At 42.7% G+C, this 19,226-nt stretch overlaps 1 protein-coding gene across 1 annotated transcript in view; it reads right to left on the bottom strand.

The window, feature by feature from the left end:
* The window catches only part of SEL1L3 (SEL1L family member 3), a 130,282-nt gene extending 111,344 nt beyond the window's left edge, over positions 1-18,938 (bottom strand). The window contains exons 1-2 of the mRNA XM_077477681.1: positions 18,778-18,938; positions 7,116-7,668 (exon numbers count right to left, since the gene is read on the bottom strand). Of these exons, the coding sequence (XP_077333807.1) occupies positions 7,116-7,668; positions 18,778-18,852 (628 nt within the window). The 5' untranslated portion in view covers positions 18,853-18,938. The remainder of the gene's footprint in view (positions 1-7,115; positions 7,669-18,777) is intronic.
* Between the last annotated feature and the right edge of the window lie 288 nt (positions 18,939-19,226).

Raw genomic sequence — 19,226 nt, 5'->3', positions numbered from 1 at the left:
GGAAGATCAAACCAGTCAATCCTGAAGGAAATCAACCCTGAATATTCACTGGAAGACCAGATCCTGAATCTGAAATTCAAATACTTTGGCCACCTAATGCGAAGACAGGATATCTTAGGAAAATACCCTGATGCCGTGAAACATGGAAGGAAAATGGGGAAGAGCACTACAGAAAACAAGATGGCTAGATAGAATTATTGAAAAACAATGAACATGAAATTAGGCAAGCTCCGGGAGGCAATGGAGGACAGAAAAGCCTGGAGCTCTATGATCCATGAGGTCACCAAAAGAGTCGGACATGACTAAACGACTGAACAACAACAACATATTGCAGGTTCACTTTAAAGTGGAACTAAACCTTTACAGCCAAGGAAGGTGCCATCTTACCCTCTGTTTGATATGCAGATGCCATGGTGCTGCACATGTGATTGGCTATGACAGCGGCCATTTGATAGCTTGACAGTTCAGATGAGAGCTGACATAAGCACACTAGTAACACCATTACTCTTGGTATACAGTGCTGTACATGATTAACTATATGTAAACCCTCACTGTTATTGGCTACTCTCGCTTAGTTGCTGACCTACTGATGTACATATTGTAACAATTTGGAATGCACAATGTGTTTGTCCTGATTTCAGTTCAATTTGTTTCTATTTTTTATTTTTCTTTGACATTAATGTTACCTTATCTGTCCCGAAAATGGAAAATTTCAATAAAAACGACCTGAATAAAAAAAAAAAGATGATCGTTTGGGATGTTTTCTTATAAACCCTGCAGTCATGCTGAGTATAAAATATCCTGGTCACTGTGAACCAGTGTTCTAGGGAGGAACAGTAATAGGAAGAATGACATGTGTGGCCCCAAGTTTCTTCATAGATCCACTCAGATCCAGGGTGGATAAAAATCAAAGATTTTATTTATTTTTTTTAAATAAAAAAAAATCAGATTTTTTTTTATTTAAATTGGATTATTTTGATTTTTATCAAATTTGTTTTAATAAAATGCTTTAGGAGTAAAAATCTATCTAAAGATAGTTTTCTATTTAAGATACATTAATAATCTAGTTTATTCAGCATGAAATGGAGCTTTGTTATGTAGCATGAGGCTGTATATTTTGCAATTTTTACATTTTTTGGTAGACTCATTCAATGAATTGGATTCATTGAATGAGTTTACCAAAAAAATGTAAATATTGCAGAATATACAGCCTCATGCTACATAACGAAGCTCCATTTCATGCTGAATAAACTAGATTATTAACCACTTCAATACCAGGCACTTAAACACCTTCCTGCCCAGACCAATTTTAAGCTTTTAGCGCTGTCGCACTTTGAATGACAATTGCGCGGTCATGCTATACTGTACCCAAATTAAATTTTTATCATTTTTTTTCCACAAATAGAGCTTTCTTTTGGTGGTATTTGATCACCTCTGTGGTTTTTATTTTTTGCTAAACAAATAAAAAAATACCGAAAATTTTGAAAAAAAAAATGTTTTTTTTTGTTTCAGTTTCAAAACTTTGTAAATAAGTACATTTTCTCCTTCACTGATGGGCACTGATGGGGATACACTGATGGGCAATGATAAGGCGGCACTGATGGGCACCGATGAGGTGGCACCAATGAAGTGGCACTGATGAGGTGGCATTGATGGACACTGATATGTGGCACTGATAGGCGGCACTGATGGGCACTGATAGGCGGCACTGATGGGTGGCACTGATGGGCGACACGGATGGGCACTGATAGGTGGCACAAATTGGCACTGATAGCTTGCATGGATGGGCATGGATAGGCGGCACAGGTGGGCATGGGTAGGCGGCACAGGTGGGCATGGATGGGCACTGATAGGCGGCACGGATGGGAACTGATAGGCGGCATTGTATTATAATATACTGTACTAATGGATGCCAATCAGTGCCAAACAATAATGCATGGCAATCAGTGATGCCCATTGTGGGCACTGATTGGCATCCATTATGGGCACTGATTGGCATCCATTGTGGCACTGACTGGAATCCCTGGTGGTCTAGGGTGGCATACCTTATCCTGGGCATCCCTGGTGGTCTGGTGGCGTCCCTGGTGGTCCAGTGTGGGCATCCTCGGGGGGGGGGGCTGTGCTGATAATCGATCAGCACAGGCCCCCCCTGTCAGAGGAGCAGCCAATCGGCTCTCCTCTACTCACGTCTGACAGACGCGAGTGAGGAAATGCCGATCACCGGCTCTTCCTATTTACACTGTGATCAGCCGTGATTGGACACGGCTGATCATGTGGTAAAGAGTCTCCGTCGGAGACTCTTTACCGAGATCGTAGTTGCCGGGTGTCAGACTGACACCCCGCAACAACGATCGCCGCGATGAGCGCCCCCGGGGGCGCGCAGCGGCTCATAATCCTGAGGACGTCATATGACGGGCGATCAGGATTATGAAACCACTTTGCCGCCGTCAATTTGTAATAGGGCGGGCGGCAAGTGGTTAATGTATCTTAAATAGAAAACTGTTTTTAGATTTAGATTTTTTTTTTTTTTTTTTAAGTCCAAAAGCATTAAAATAAATTTGACAAGCTGAGATAACATGCACTGGATTGATCCATTCGCACAATTTCACAGTAGCCATGAGATAAAACAAAGTTCAGGAATATTCCCCATTGTTTTGCAAATCTATGTACACTACAAACTGTATGATTGAATCGGTTCTGATATCACTGTTTTACTAACCTGACAGCTTATTATTCTAAATAGGAAATCTTCATTTTGTTTGCAAATATTAAATATTCCAACTACCAGCAAGAATAAGTCCTCACATTTAAAGAGCACCTGTCATTTCAGATCCATCATGGCAGTGCCTGTTAGTGGGCATCCACTCACCTGCTGCCACCACGTCTATCACCTTGTTCTGTCACTGCCGCATCACCAGCTGTCCCATTAAAGTGAATGGGACTGTCGGGGAACAACAGCGAGTCAGAGGATGAGACACTAAAGGACAGACATGACAGTTGCTCTTTAAAAATTATGATTTAAATGGAGTTGATTTAAATCAAGCCTTTTTACTAGTGATTTAAAACATGATTTATACTGTTATTTAAATCGACTTGATTTAAATCAAATCCACCCTGCTCAGATATATCGGAGGGATTGCAGATGAGATTACCCGTAATCAGATAATAGTTTATTTGCATATCCTTGTCAAACAAGATTCTGTATCTACACTTCCTGTTGCAATAAATCCTTTACATACCATTATATGGGTGGTTGCGGATATTTGCGAATGGCAACACAGATAAATTTTTCAGTTTATTCCTCAAGAATCAAGGACAGACTACTCAGGGGGATTGTGATAAGATTTGCAACCAATCAACCCAAAAACTGACTGCAGTAAAAGACTATTCTCATTCAATTTACTGGTGATTTTTAGACTTCAACTTTTTCTGCAGCCATACAATTAGGGTTGCCACCTGTTCGGGATTCACCCGGACAGTTCGGGTTTGGAATCATGCGTCTGGGTTTCAGACTGTCTGAGATCCGGACACATTATTGAGATTGGACTAAGTCTCCCCCCTTCTCTCTCCTGCCTCTAAGTGACTACGCTAAGGTAAATCAGGGTTCTCAGAGCTCCCCCTTACATCAGAGTCCTCTTTGTACACCAGAGCATCCCTTATGTTAGAGTCCGCAGAATTCTCCCTTACATCAGAGTCTGCAGAGTCCCCCCTTACAGTGAAAGGGAACTCTGCGAGTTCAAATGTAAAAGGGAAACTCTGTGGACTCTGATGTAAAGGGGGAACTCTGTGGACTATGATGTAAAGGGCTAACTCTGTGGACCATGATGTAAAGGGTGGACTCTGTGGACTATGATGTAAAGGGAAACTCTGTGGACTATGATGCAAAGGGGGAATGTTATTTAAAAGCAACATCTATGCATACTATGAAAAAAAAATTCTGTGCAACGCTGAAGTGCTCGGGTTTGGCTTGAAGAAAAGGTGGCAACCCTACATACAATACAAGACTAATGAGTGTGCATATATATATATATATACACACACAATGTAATTAAACAGCAATATAAAAATAAACATATAATACAAATTGGACATTGTCACATTTGCGCACAATTAGTGCTCATCCCCTTATTCGTACCCAAAATACATCTAAATAATACACAGGGCAAGATCATATCTGCTGTATGCATGTAAGAATTGTGCATTGTTTACATACATACAGAGGGCAGTGTACAGGGATACTATTGGCTGCTAGCATTGCTAGGGCCCAACAAGTCAATATCAACAATGTGCTCATGCTGCTGATTACAGCTGCCAGCAAGATCCTGCATATTATATGGCCTGCGTTGCTGAATATACATTGTTGATATTGACATACCAGCCAGTGACCAACACGTCTGTGCAGTTCCTGGAAAAGGTGAATACATTGTAATAGCTATAGAAGACAAAGTCAGACAAAGCAGACTTGCACAGCTACACGTCATTGTTCTCGCTCTCAGTGCCCCCCATGGAAAATTCATTCTATTTGTCATGTTTATTGTTATTTCAGAAAGTGAAAATAAATGAAAATTGCTAATTTTGGGTCGCCATCAGAACAGCAATAGAGGGGATATCTTCTAATGGGGGTAGAGCGGCACGATTCTGGCAAAATGACAATCACAATTTTTTTGCTTAGAATAAAAAGATCATGATTTTGGCGGCGTAAAATCTTTCACATTATACAAAAATAATTGGGCTAACTTTACTTGTTAATTTTTTTTTTATTTCATTAAAGTGTAATTTTTTTTCCCAAAAATATTGCATTTGAACGACTGCTGTGCAAATACAGTGTGACATAAAATATTGCAAGAACCACCATTTCATTCTCTACTATAAAAAATTATATATATAATAATATAAAGAAAAAAAAAAAAAAAAAAAAAAAAAAAAATATATATATATATATATATATATATATATATATATATATATATATATATATATATATATATATATATATATATATATATATATATATATATATATATATATATATATATATATATATATATAATGTTTGGGGATTCTAAGTAATTTTCTAGCAAAAAAAAAAAACAACAAATGTCCGAATAAGGTTTAGGCCTCATTCTCACAAGACGGATCTGCTTCCACGGAGTCCGCCTCTGTCCACCAGCTCAGCGGGAGATCTCTCTGTTGATCTCCGCCGAGCAGAGAGGGGCTTGTCCAGCGCCGCTGGTTTCTATGGAGTGATCGGACGAAAACAGACAGCATGTCCGTTTTCATCAGATCTCAACCAATCCGACCTGCCAGAGACAGATGCGAACATAGGGCCATCCGTCTGCTTTTAGCAGATCGGACCGGGTTGGATGTCAGCAGACATGTCACCACTGACATCCGTCGCTCCATAGACTTGCATGGAGCGCCCGTTCAGGTCCGCCTGTCAGTTTTGACAGTGTGAAAGGGGCCTAAGTGGTACTTTGCCAAGATCGCAAGGGGGAAAAAATTCTTAACGATTAATCGTGCAGCTCTAAATGGGGGCACTAGTTTTGGTGACAACCGGGGATTCCCTCACTTTGGAGGGGTTTCCCCTCACTTCATTTTTTGGCGACAGGACAGGAAGTGAAGGTAAATTTCCCCAATAGGACACAGTTAATAAAAATAAAAAAACCTGACAGGCGTTAAAACCTTCTCTTACTTTATCCAAAATGAAAAATGTAGGTCACCCTTGAAAGTGCCACCGGTGAATTTGGTCCTATTTCCTCCGAGGCACATAGCATTTTCTGCATTCTCCCAATGGCTCAAAAATCAGTCTAGGGGTTTCTTTTTTGTTTTTTATTAGAACTGTAACTTGGATAGGGATGGGAAGCATGGGATACCCCGGAACTGTAGAACAACTTGAGGACTATTAGGCTTCATGTACACAGCACGTTTGAAAACCTCTTCTGAATGCTGGAACTTGGCAGCCAGGAACTGATGTTTAAAAACTTCAGTTTTGACACTTTTACAAGCTGCGTTTATGAGCGTTTAGCAGCGTTCATGAGCGTTTTTTGTTTAGAAGCGTTCTTTCTCTCTTTCTCTCTTCTGGAAAGTCTGTTTTTCCATATTGCAAGTGGTCATAAATGTTCCCCCACTAAAAATGCCTATAAACGCGAATTAGACGCGTTTGCACACTGTTACAAGCATTTGGCGTTTCAAATGCCAATAAACTTCTGTCCTGAATGTGATTTTTTGATTTAATAAAAAATGCCACTAAACTCAACTGCCTCTAAAGGACTATAAACTACTCAGTGTACATGTACAGTTAAGATAACATAAAGGAGAGTTCAGGGGCTGCTAAAAAAAAAAAATGCCCAACTGCTCCTAAATGTTCACTTATCAGCAGCAGTGTACATGAGGCCTTAGGCTTCTGGCTGCTCAGTAAAATAATGCAAGCTGTATTGCAATCCCCTGGCTACACTCTTGGCCATCTTGCACAACTCCTGGCTGTACCGGTCAAACTTCTAAGCAGAATCGCACGCTCCCGGCTGCCACCCCACAGTCATTTCTGCTTTGTGTCGCAAGATCAGTTGCTCTCTCAGTCCCACAATGTTTGAGCTTCCTTTCACCAACTCCCTTCTGGTTCTGCTCAGTCTCTGGATACAGATCTCTTCGATGGGCCCCCAGCTAACCATAGCTGGGACCTCAATGTCTTCAAAGGCCCCTCTGCCTTCCACTCTGCCCCTGCATAGGGGTCCCCTCCTGAAGGACTGGACCCAAGATCTCCCTCTTGCTGCTCAGACTACTTATGGGCTCCCCCTCCACCTTCTGAACATACCTCCCCAGGGAATGGCTGGAGTTCCATAAATATTCATGCTGCCTGTTCTGCTCTTCCTCCTACTCCTTCTTTCTACTCCCAGAACACTCTAGAAGACAGAGAGAGCAGCAGAACAGCAGCCAGTGAAACACTGAGCAGCCCTAAGCAATCAACTTCTTCTCCTCTGTTTACAAATGAGCAAAACTAAATTTAGCTTGCAGCCTAAATTGAACTAGAAGGGTGCTCCAAAAAAAACGTTTTGTGATTGGTTATTTTAATGCACAATGACCTCTTTCGGTAACGGAAGTACATATCATCGACTTACCTGTTTCAAATGGACATGCAGATATGGATTTTTCCTTTTGTGTCCACCTGTGCTCTAAGTACCATGACCTACATATCTGGTGATCTTTGTAAGGACGTTGATGTGGTGGACTGGTATCCATCACTTTAAAAGCCTTTGCTGCTGCATAGAAAATGGTTTCATTGTGTCTAGAGTCCCTTGGTATGTGGTCGTTGTGCACCACCCAAGCTCGGAGGGCGGCATAGTACACATCTGTGCTGTGCTGCATATCGTCACTTCTGTAGACCATAACACTGGGAAGCATCAAGTCCACCAACCGGCTCTGTAGCTCATGGACATGTTTCTCATTCTTCCAAGACTTTTTAAATACTACAATCCCAGTTCTAAACTCTGAGGAAGCCACAACATCCATGTGCACCGTGCAAGGCCGGGTACACAGATATTTCACGGAAATGTTTGCATTGGCAAGAGTCTTTGGAAAGTTCTCAAAAGTGACATAGTCTCTGTTATTCAAGTATTGTTGGGTTTGTTTGGTTACAGATGTTGTCTCCTTGGTGGAGCACAGGAAAGGAACCTGGAGGAGGAAGAAAATCGATTTACTTTGAAAGTTCTTGCACAAATACAGAATGGATTAGTCATTGAAAATGCAAAAAAACGAAAACAATTTAAAGACAATCTGATGCATACACATGTAAAGCTGCAGTCTAGTACAAAATTTCCAGGCATACAGCACCGGTCTAATGAAGTATATCCCAGGTCCAGAGGGCCCCACGGTGATGCCGGATTACCCCCACAGCTGTGATCTTCTAGAAAAACAGAGACAAAGGACTTTGACTTTTGTTCTCCTTTTTTTCCCCTCAGAACATAAGGCTTCCTGTGAACGGAGACGGGACGGATAAATGACAGAAGGGCTTCTGCAGTGATCTGCTGCTTCACTGCTCTCACCTGGCCCTGTGCTGCAATTTTAATCTCTGACATGATTGCAAGCCTTCTCTTCCTGGTTCAGCTCCTTGATGATGAGCATGCGGCCTCCCAGGAGATGAGTCTGGAGGATATGTCATTCTCACCTAGGTCAGGAATATAAAAGTTGGGGGCCAATGATCATAGGGAATACTTATTTCCTACGATTGTTGGCTCCATCTAGTGGCTATAATGTGCTATTTTCCTGATTTGCTCTATTCTGTAGCAATGAAAAGCATTCAACCTGGAGAGAAAATACCACAATAAAATTTTTAGGCTTTTTCCCTTTTCCTGGAGTTTGGCTTTAAAGCTTATTTACTGTTTGTTCATGTTAGAAACTTTTTATCAAGGAAGCTTCGCGTAAGTAAGCTGTATGGTGAAATTAGAGGCTACTAGAGTGTCTGAAAAAGCAGATGTGTGTTACTGTATGGAGTGTGCCCCAACCACTAAGACAGCAGCATGAAGGGAACTGTTAATATATGGAGGGACCCCAACCACTAAGACAGCAGATAAACAGGAGCTGTTACTATATGAAGCGACCCCAACCACTAAGACAGCAGCATGATGGGAGATGTTACTATATGGAGGAACCCCAACCACTAAGACAGCAGCATGACAGGAGCTCTTACTATATAGAGGGACCCCAACCACTAAGAGAGCAGCATGACAGGAGCTGTTACTATATGAAGGGACCCCAACCACTAAGACAGCAGCATGATGGGAGATGTTACTATATGGAGGAACCCCAACCACTAAGACAGCAGCATGACAGGAGCTCTTACTATATAGAGGGACCCCAACCACTAAGACAGCAGCATGACAGGAGCTCTTACTATATAGAGGGACCCCAACCACTAAGACAGCAGCATTACAGGAGCTGTTACTATATGAAGGGACCCCAACCACTAAGACAGCAGCATGATGGGAGATGTTACTATATGGAGGAACCCCAACCACTAAGACAGCAGCATGACAGGAGCTCTTACTATATAGAGGGACCCCAACCACTAAGACAGCAGCATGACAGGAGCTGTTACTATATGAAGGGATCCCAACCACTAAGACAGCAGCATAACGGGAGCTGTCTGTTACTATGTTGAGGGACACCAACCACTAAGACAGCAGCATAAATGTAAAATTATTCACTTGGGGGCTAGAAACATGCACGCATTGTACATAGTAGAAGCAGAATAAGCTGTGGTTTTCAAAGCAAGTAAAGTCCTTTCTTGTATTAAGAGAGGTATGGACTCCAGAGAGAGGCAGATATCATTTTGCCCCTGTTCAAATCATTAGTAAGACCTCATCTGGAATATGCAGTTCAGTTTTGGGCACCAGTTCTCAAAAAGGATATTGGGGAACTGGAGAAAGTGCAGAGAAGGGCAACCAAACTGATAAGAGGCATGGAGGAACTCAGCTATGAGGAAACATTAGAGGGACTGAATTTATTCACTCTTGAGAAGAGGAGAATAAGGGGGATATGATCAACATGTATAAATGTAAATATAAATGTGTTGAGTTATTCCCTTTAAGGTCATCACAGAGGCCAAGGGGGCACTCTTTACGTCTGGAGGAAAAAAGATTTCATCTCCAAATTCAGAAAGGTTTCTTCACAGTAAGAGCTGTGAAAATGTGGAATAGACTCCCTCCAGAGGTGGTTCTAGCCAGTTCAGTAGATTGAAGGCCTGGATTCTTTCCCAGATATACATATTATAGATATAGATTCCTAGATATACGTTTCAAGGTAGAGTTGATCCAGGGAACATCTGATTGCCTCTCGGTGGATCAGGAAGGATTGTTTCCCCTGCTGGAGCAAATTGGTTCATTCTTTATTGCCCTCTTCTGGATCAACTGTGGGTATAGGAATTTTAGATTTTTTTTCCCCTTCTGTTGGTTGAACTGGATGGACTTGTGTCTTTTTTCAACCTAACTATGTAACTTAACCCCCCTGACGGTATTCCCGAGTCTGACTCGGGGTGGATTTTTTATACCAAGAGCGGTATCCCCGAGTCAGACTCGGGACAGCGTCGCTGGATCCAGGAGGAGGATTACTCACCTTCTCCTTCGGATCCAGCGTTGTCTCCCCGCTGTACGAGCGAGCCGTGTCTCGCTCGATGCATCACACCGCCGATCTCCGTGCCCTGCGAGCGTTGCGACGCACGGGGACGGAGATCGGCGCCAAATTCAAAAAGTGAAACAAACAGTATACATACAGTATAATGTAATCTTACAGATTACATTGCTGTATGTAAATATTTCACATCCCCGTTGTCCCTAGTGGTCTGCCCAGTGTCCTGCATGCAGTTTTATATAATAAAAACTGTTCTTTATGCCTGGAAACTGGAGATTGCCCATAGCAACCAAAACTGTCACTGTACATCAAAAATGATTTTAGACCAGCTAGAAAACAGCGATAATAAATTAGAATCACTCGCAGAATTGAGCGATAGCGATTTGTGGGGAGATCCGTCATCAAATACTGAAAAGTAATGACAGTGACAATTCTGCAACTGAGCAAATTTCAGTGTTTTTGATTTGATTACATTATTGAATAATTTTTATTATTGTTATATTATTATTTGGTACAATTATTTATAATTATTTATTATATTATAATTTATGATTTAATTTTTCAAACTTTATCATACCCGGGATGTCTGCTAGACTCTGGTTTGGACAGATTTAAGAGAGTTATTCCTAAGAATTGCAGGACTACAATATAAAACGCCAAATTTTCATGCAAAATAATGGTACCGCTTTTAGCACCTAAAATCCGAAATAATCGTACCGCCAGGGAGGTTAATGAAGGGAGCTGTCTATTACTATATGGAGAACACCAACCACAAAGTTAGGAGCATGAAGGGAGCTGTATGTTATTATATGGAGAACCCCAACCAAGAAGATAGGAGCATGAAGGGAGATGTTTGTTACTATATGGAGTACCCCAACCAACAAGATAGGAGCATGAAGGGAGCTGCATTACTATATGGAGGGATCCCAACCATTAACATAGCAGGATGAAAGAGCTATCTGTTACTATAGGGAGGGACCCCAACTGCTACTACAGTAGTAAGGAAAGAGCTGTCTGCGACTGTATGGATGGATCCCAACCACTACTACAGTAGTATGGAGGGAGCTGTCTGTTACTATATGGAGGGACCCCAACCATGAAAACTGCAGTTTTAACATAAGATACGCATACACCTAAGATTGCCAATCATCACTCCAGCCACAACTGATTACCATATATAAAAAATAATAAAGTGGGCGTTACCGTCAACAAATAAATGAATATGTGAAAGTTCAAAAATGATCAATGCACATAGGTTAAAGAGGGATTCCACCTACAAAAAAAATATTAAAAGCCAGCAGCAAATTCTACAGCTGCTGACTTTTAATAAATGGACACTCACCTGTCCCGGGTTCCAGCGATGCCGGCAGCCGATCGATCGCTCGGCCCTCGGCTGCTGCCGCCACCATTCTAGGTGAGGGAATCAGGAAATGAAGCAAATCGGCTTCACTTCCCGGTTTCCTACTGCGCATGCTCGACTCACACAGCGCAATAGGAATTGTCCGCGCTGTCTCTGAGACCCGTGTGTGTCCCAGCAGACAGCGCGGCAGGACAGGAAATGGCGTAGACTCCCACAGGAGTCTATGCCCGGAAGTGGGTGTAAATACCTGTCTTTGACAGGTATCTCCACCCCTCTCCCCCCTGAAAGGTGCCAATTGTGACACCGGAGGGGGGGAGGGTTCCGATCAGCAGAGGTTCCACTTTAGGGTGGAACCCCGCTTTAATTATACATAACTCTTCACATAACAAATAAACAGTCCATAATGTTACACTGAGTCCATTTAAAAGAACAAAACTAAACTATGTGTCCAGTCACCATGTTCTTATGAAAAATCGTAGTACATAGTTACATAGTTACATAATTTCAATCTCCAAATAAATGTGCTCCACCCAATGTGCAAAAAAACAAAACAAAAGCACTTAAGGTGCTGAAAAGGGAGGCTCCAAAGCGGACCACAAGAGGGACGTATATAGTCTAGTATGTTTTTTAATAAAACCAGGACATACAATTCACAAACGCGTGACAGGCTTGCGCTTCAACGCATTTTGCGCATGCGCGCATCATCAGGAAGTTGATTAAGTTGTTTATTTGTTATGTGAAGAGTTATAATTAACCTATGTGCATCCACCATTTTTGAACGTTCACGTATTCATTTATTTGTTGAAGGTAGCGCCCACTTTATCATTTTTATATATGCTGTATAGTGTTTGGCACTATTAAAAAGGGGCAGCAACCTAATTTCATAGAATATTGATTTAGGGTGAGAGGAGTATTTTTTTTTTTTTACAATTGATTACCAGGTAAAAATACTCATATTGATTAGGACCTGAACCCCCGACCATCTACAGCAACATCAGACAGCAGGAACGCTCCTGGACATGATACATATACCGGGGGCTTTGTTAACTAGGACTGATAGGATTTGTGACTAATTAAACTAATGGTAGGGGGTCAGAAGAGAGATATTATCTAGAAATGAGCCGAATCTGTCTTTCAAGTGGATGACTAATTGAAGAGTAGTAATAACAGGGATTACAAATCCCAGAGGCTGAAAGATTAGCAACAGAGCTCTGGGAAACGAGAATCTTCCAAACACGCCGAGTGCAGAGCCACAAACACCGCACTCCTTCCAATCATCCAAGAATTTACTATAGACTAGTATGGAGAGCGAGGTGATCAGAGAACGATCTCTGATCTGAGTGCTTAAAGACATTCATGATACATTACCCATTTAAATTTTTTTTTTAAATGGCACTATGTCTTTTTATTTTGTAAAGCCCGGAATTAGAGAAAATCTACCGATGCAGCTCCCACCTCCCACAATGCAAGAATTAAATGAGGTCTATAGGGAGCTGCATTACTTACCTTACACTCCCCTCCGGCAGCTCCAGCGCTCTCCGCATCTCCCTCTGGCACTCTAGTCAGTGGGCAGACCCTAGGCATCATCATGTACAATGTAGGGCTACTAACCCAGCATTGTATGTTACACAGGGGGTTATTTACTAAAGGAAAATCCACTTTGTACTACAAGCAGGCATGTACTGGCCATTGGGACTACAGGGAGTTTCCCGGTGTGCCGATGGCTCAGTGGGCCACTCTGATGCAAGGGGGCTGGTGATGGGACACTCTGATGTAAGGGGCTGCTAATGAGACACTCTGATGTAAGGGGGCGCTGATGGGACACTCTGATGTAAGGGGGTGCTGATGGGACACTCTGATGTAAGGGGGCGCTGATGGGACACTCTGATGTAAGGGGGCTGCTCAGGGGACACTCTGATGTAAGGGGGCTGCTCAGGGGACACTCTGATGTAAGGGGGCTGCTCAGGGGACACTCTGATGTAAGGGGGCTGCTCAGGGGACACTCTGATGTAAGGGGGCTGCTCAGGGGACACTCTAAAGTAAGGGGGTGCTGATGGGACACTCTGATGTAAGGGGGCGCTGATGGGACACTCTGATGTAAGGGGGCGCTGATGGGACACTCTGATGTAAGGGGGCGCTGATGGGACACTCTGATGTAAGGGGGCTGCTCAGGGGACACTCTGATGTAAGGGGGCGCTCGGGGGACACTCTGATGTAAGGGGGCTGCTCGGGGGACACTCTGATGTAAGGGGGCTGCTCGGGGGACACTCTGATGTAAGGGGGCTGCTCGGGGGACACTCTGATGTAAGGGGGCTGCTCGGGGGACACTCTGATGTAAGGGGGCTGCTCGGGGGACACTCTGATGTAAGGGGGCTGCTCGGGGGACACTCTGATGTAAGGGGGCTGCTCGGGGGACACTCTGATGTAAGGGGGCTGCTCGGGGGACACTCTGATGTAAGGGGGCTGCTCGGGGGACACTCTGATGTAAGGGGGCTGCTCGGGGGACACTCTGATGTAAGGGGGCTGCTCGGGGGACACTCTGATGTAAGGGGGCTGCTCGGGGGACACTCTGATGTAAGGGGGCTGCTCGGGGGACACTCTGATGTAAGGGGGCTGCTCGGGGGACACTCTGATGTAAGGGGGCGCTGATGGGACACTCTAAAGTAAGGGGGCTGCTCAGGGGACACTCTGATGTAAGGGGGTGCTGATGGGACACTCTGATGTAAGGGGGCGCTGATGGGACACTCTGATGTAAGGGGGCTGCTCAGGGGACACTCTGATGTAAGGGGGCTGCTCAGGGGACACTCTGATGTAAGGGGGCTGCTCAGGGGACACTCTGATGTAAGGGGGCTAGTAATGGGACACTCTGATGTAAGGGGCTTCTGATGGGACACTCAAAATGTAAGTGGGCCGGTCTGGATGAAGTCCAGGGCCAAATTTCTTTCCCAGTCCAGCCCTGACTACAAGTGCACTTGGAATTAAAGTCGCTGTAGATCCGAGGGGGACATGCAAGGAAAATAAAAAACACATTTTAGCTTGCACATGATTGGATGATAAAATCAGCAGAACCACTCATTTCAGATCCACCCCTTAGATTTAGAGCAACTCCACTTCCAAGTGCACTTTCAGTTCAAAGTGCATTTGCCTTTCGTAAATAACCCCCATAATTACACAGTAGGTGAGGTCGAAAAAAGACACAAGTCCAACCTATATGTGTCAGTATTACATGGTATATCACTGTATGTTGCAGTCGTTCAGGTGCTTAGCTAATAGTTTATTGAAAATATTGATGTTCCCCGCTGAGACCACCGCCTGTGGAAGGGAATTCCACATCCTTGCCACTCTTACAGTAAAGAACCCTCTACGTAATTTAAGGTTAAACCTCTTTTCTTCTAATTGTAATCAGTGGCCACAAATCTTGTTGAACTCCCTTTTGCGGAAACATTTTATCCCTATTGTGGGGTCACCAGTACGGTATTTGTACATTGAAATCATATCCCCTCTCAAGCATCTCTTCTCCAGAGAGAATAAGTTCAGTGCTTGCAACCTTTCCTCATAACTAATATCCTCCAGACCCTTTATTAGCTTTGTTGCCATTCTTTGTAGTCGCTCCATCTCCAGTACACCCTTCCTGGGGACTGGTGCCCACAACTGGACAATATACTCTAGGTGCGGCCGGACCAGAGTCTTGTAGATAGGGAGAATTATCACTTTATCTCTGGAGTTAATCCCCTTTTTAATGCATGTCAATATTCTGTTTGCTTTGTTAGCAGCAGCTTGGCATTGCAAGTGGAGGAGTCAGGCATGCTATTGCAGTCAGGGGTACCTGGACAGAGGGAGCCTACAGAAGCCAGGAGTTCCACTAGTAAATGTTCAAACTAACATTCACATGAATGTTGGTCTGAACATTTGTGCAAAAATGTTTTGCATATTTTATGATTAAACAAATGTTGTTCTAAAGTACTTCAAAACTTTAAATGTTTTTAACATTCGATTTTGGAACAAATATAACATCCCGAACAAAGACCACAATCCCAGATATTTGTTTGTTCTAGAAAAATTTTCCATCCTGCTCCTTCAAATTTTCTCATCACTGTGGCTGAAAAAGAACGCTGATTTGACCCCGCTTTAGAGCTGCACAATTCTGGATAAAATGAGAATTGCGATTTTATTGCTTAGAATAAAGATCAGGATATTTGCGGCGTAACATCTTTAACATTATCCAAAAAAATTCAGCTAACTTAACTGTTTTTTTTTAAATTCATTAACCACTTCCCGACCAGCGCACGACGATGTACGTCGACAGAATGGCACGGGCAGGCATATTGGCGTACAGGTACGTCCAATATTCGATGCTGCCCTGCCATCGGGAGCGCACCGGCGGCGGCGTGCTCCCGCGCTGGTCGGGACCCCCGTGAGTCCGGTCACGGGACCCGCGGACTCGATCGCCGCGGGCTTCCCCGCGATCGTCTCACGGAGCGGCCGAATGGAGGAAATGCTGTGTAAACAACATTTTTCCATTTTGCCTAGCAACTAGTGACGCTGATCTCTGCTCCATGTGATTGGAGCAGAGATCAGTGTACACTAAATGAAAGCCCAACCCCCCCACAGTTAGTAACACACCCCTAGGAACACTTAACCCCTACACTGCCACCCACTGGTTAACCCCTTCACTGCCAGTGTCATTTACACAGGAATCACTGCATTTATATAGCAGTGATTACTGTATAAATGACAATGGTCCCAAAAATGTGTCAAAAATGTCCGATGGGTCCCCCACAATGTCGCAGTCACAATAAAAATCGCAGATCGCCGCCATTACTAGTAAAAAAAAAAAATAATAAAAAATTATTAATAAAAATGCTATAAAACTATCCCTATTTTGTAAACGCTATAACTTTTGCGCAAACCAATCAATAATCGCTTATTGTGATTTTTTTTACCAAAAATATGTAGAAGAATACATATCGGCCTAAACTGAGGGAAAAAAATGTTTTTTTATATATTTTTGGGGGATATTTATTATAACAAAAAGTAAAAAATAATGCGTTTTTTTCAAAATTGTCGCTCTATTTTTGTTTATAGCGCAAAAAATAAAAACCGCAGGGGTGATCAAATACCACCAAAAGAAAGCTCTATTTGTGGGAAAAAAAGGATGTCAATTTTGTTTGGGAGCCACGTCGCACGGCCGCGCAATTGTCAGTTAAAGCAACGCAGTGCCGAATCGCAAAAAGTGGTCTGGTCTTTGACCAGCAAATTGGTCCGGTCTGAAAGTGGTTAAAGTGTATTTTTTCCCCCAAAAAATTGCATTTGAAAGACTGCTGCGCAAATACAGTGTGACATAAAATATTTAAAATATTGTAATGACTACCATTTTATTCTCTAGGGTCTCTGCTAACATATATATATATATATATATATATATATAATGTTTGGGGGTTCTAAGTAATTTTATAGCAAAAAATACTGATTTTAACTTGTAAGCAACACGTGCCAGAAAAAGGCTTAGGCTGGGTTCACATCTAAGCACTTGTTACATAAATTGTGGAAATGCTGGATTAAGTAGATTAGGCAGTTCTGCATAGAAGAGAAGGCAAATATTGCAAAGTGTAGATGTTCAAAGTTAGTAGAGACATATCCCAACAGACTAAAGGCTGTTATTAAAGCAAAAGGTGGTTCAACAAAATACTGACACAAGGGGGTGATTCTTTTTCCAACAATTCTGTTTTTGAATGTTTTTGTTTTTCTGACATGTTGGTGTTATATCTTTCACTGGAATGATATAAATTGCACTGAGTAAATACAGCCAGATAAAATATAAACTGTGTCTGTCTTCATTTCAGGCTGTAAAGTAACAAAATGTGATTATTTTAAAAGGGGTGATTCTTTTCTATAGCCACTGGATTCATTCATAGTTACTTATCCGGAGGTATTTATTCCCATGTAGTGAGTCAGCCCACAGCTGTCTAATGCCCATTGTATTCTTCTAATGAATGTAACGGCTCCCCTTTAACACAAGTCCAGTCCAGGAAAAAAGGATTTTCTGGTTCAGTTATTCAGAACAAAAACCAGGACAATTTCCAGGAGAAAAAAAAAAAAACAATTCCAGGGCAAACCTGCAATGCTTGTATGTTTGGAAATAAGGTAAGTGTCGGCAATGAGATGTCAGTGTGCAATCATATACACATCCTATAGGTAGGTAGGGAGCTGTACATGGTCAGTGTACAGAGATCATATACACATCCTATAGGTAGGTAGGGAGCTGTACATGGTCAGTGTACAGAGATCATATACACATCCTATAGGTAGGTAGGGAGCTGTACATAGTTAGAGTACAGAGATCATATACACATCCTATAAGTTGGTAGGGAGCTGTACATGGTCAGTGTACAGGGATCATAAACACATCCTATAGGTAGGTAGGGAACTGTACATAGTTAGAGTACAGAGATCATATACACATCTTATAGGTAGGTAGGGAGCTGTACATAGTTAGAGTACAGAGATCATATACACATCCTATAAGTTGGTAGGGAGCTGTACATGGTCAGTGTACAGGGATCATAAACACATCCTATAGGTAGGTTAGCTGAACATGGTCAGTGTACAGAGATCATAAACACATCCTATAGGTAGGTAGGGAGCTGTACATGTTCAGTGTACAGGGATCATATACACATCCTATAGGTAGGTAGGGAGCTGTACTTGGTCAGAGTACAGAGATCATATACACATCCTATAGGTAGGTAGAGAGCTGTACGTGGTCAGTACAGGGATCATATACACATCCTATAGATAGGTAGGTTAGCTGTACATGGTCAGTGTACAGAGATCATATACACATCCTATAGGTAGGTAAGGAGCTGTACATGGTCAGTTTACAGAGATCATATACACATCCTATAGGTAGGTAGGGAGCTGTACATGGTCAGTGTACAGAGATCATATACACATCCTATTGGTAGGTAGGGAGTTGTACGTGGTCAGTGTACAGAGATCATATACACATCCTATAGGTAGGTAGGGAGCTGTACATGGTCAGTGTACAGGGTGTAATGAGGGTGATTCCAACCAGCACAATGACTGATCTACATTATGACACACAGACAGGAATCTGATCACCAATCAGGAAATCACACAACTCATGTACTAGATCTACTACACCATAGAGACAGAGATATACACATATATAGACACAGACATAGAAGACCTATCTGATCAGGCACACAGCACTCTATGATAGCCTATGATGAAAGCAGGAAAATAGGATTAGATGGGTGTCAGTGTGTCCTCACCATGCACAGTATAAGGAGGGATCCCCTGACATGTTGCTGATTGCACGATCTCGGATTGCACGATCTCTCCACCATTCTCCCACCGATCACTCTTCTTCCTCTCTTCTTCTGTACAGGGGAGGGGGCGGGGCCAAGCTGCCAGGTGGAAGCAGGGTGAGTCTTGTGTACTCAGGCAGGTGTCTCATCGATCTTCCCAGCCTCTGCCCTGCCACCTGCTGGCGGCCTATGTGTACTGCAGCAGGGTTTATCACGCTGACGTATAGATGTAAACCCCAATGAATGATAGACAGACACACAGGAAGAGTGACAGCAGGGAAAATAAGTGATCCTTGGAGTCTGCAACTTTTTTTTTTTCATCTTTCATCACAAGCATGTTTAAAGCTGAATGGTGAAGAAATATATTTTTACACATAAAATATTTTTACAGCAATGAATTAAAACTCCAGGAA

Source organism: Lithobates pipiens, unplaced genomic scaffold (assembly GCF_037356315.1).
Source record: "Lithobates pipiens isolate NorthernLeopardFrog02 unplaced genomic scaffold, aLitPip1_a1.2 Scaffold_13, whole genome shotgun sequence".
Taxonomy (NCBI): Eukaryota; Metazoa; Chordata; class Amphibia; order Anura; family Ranidae; genus Lithobates; species Lithobates pipiens.
This window is presented reverse-complemented; position numbering and strand designations above follow the sequence as displayed.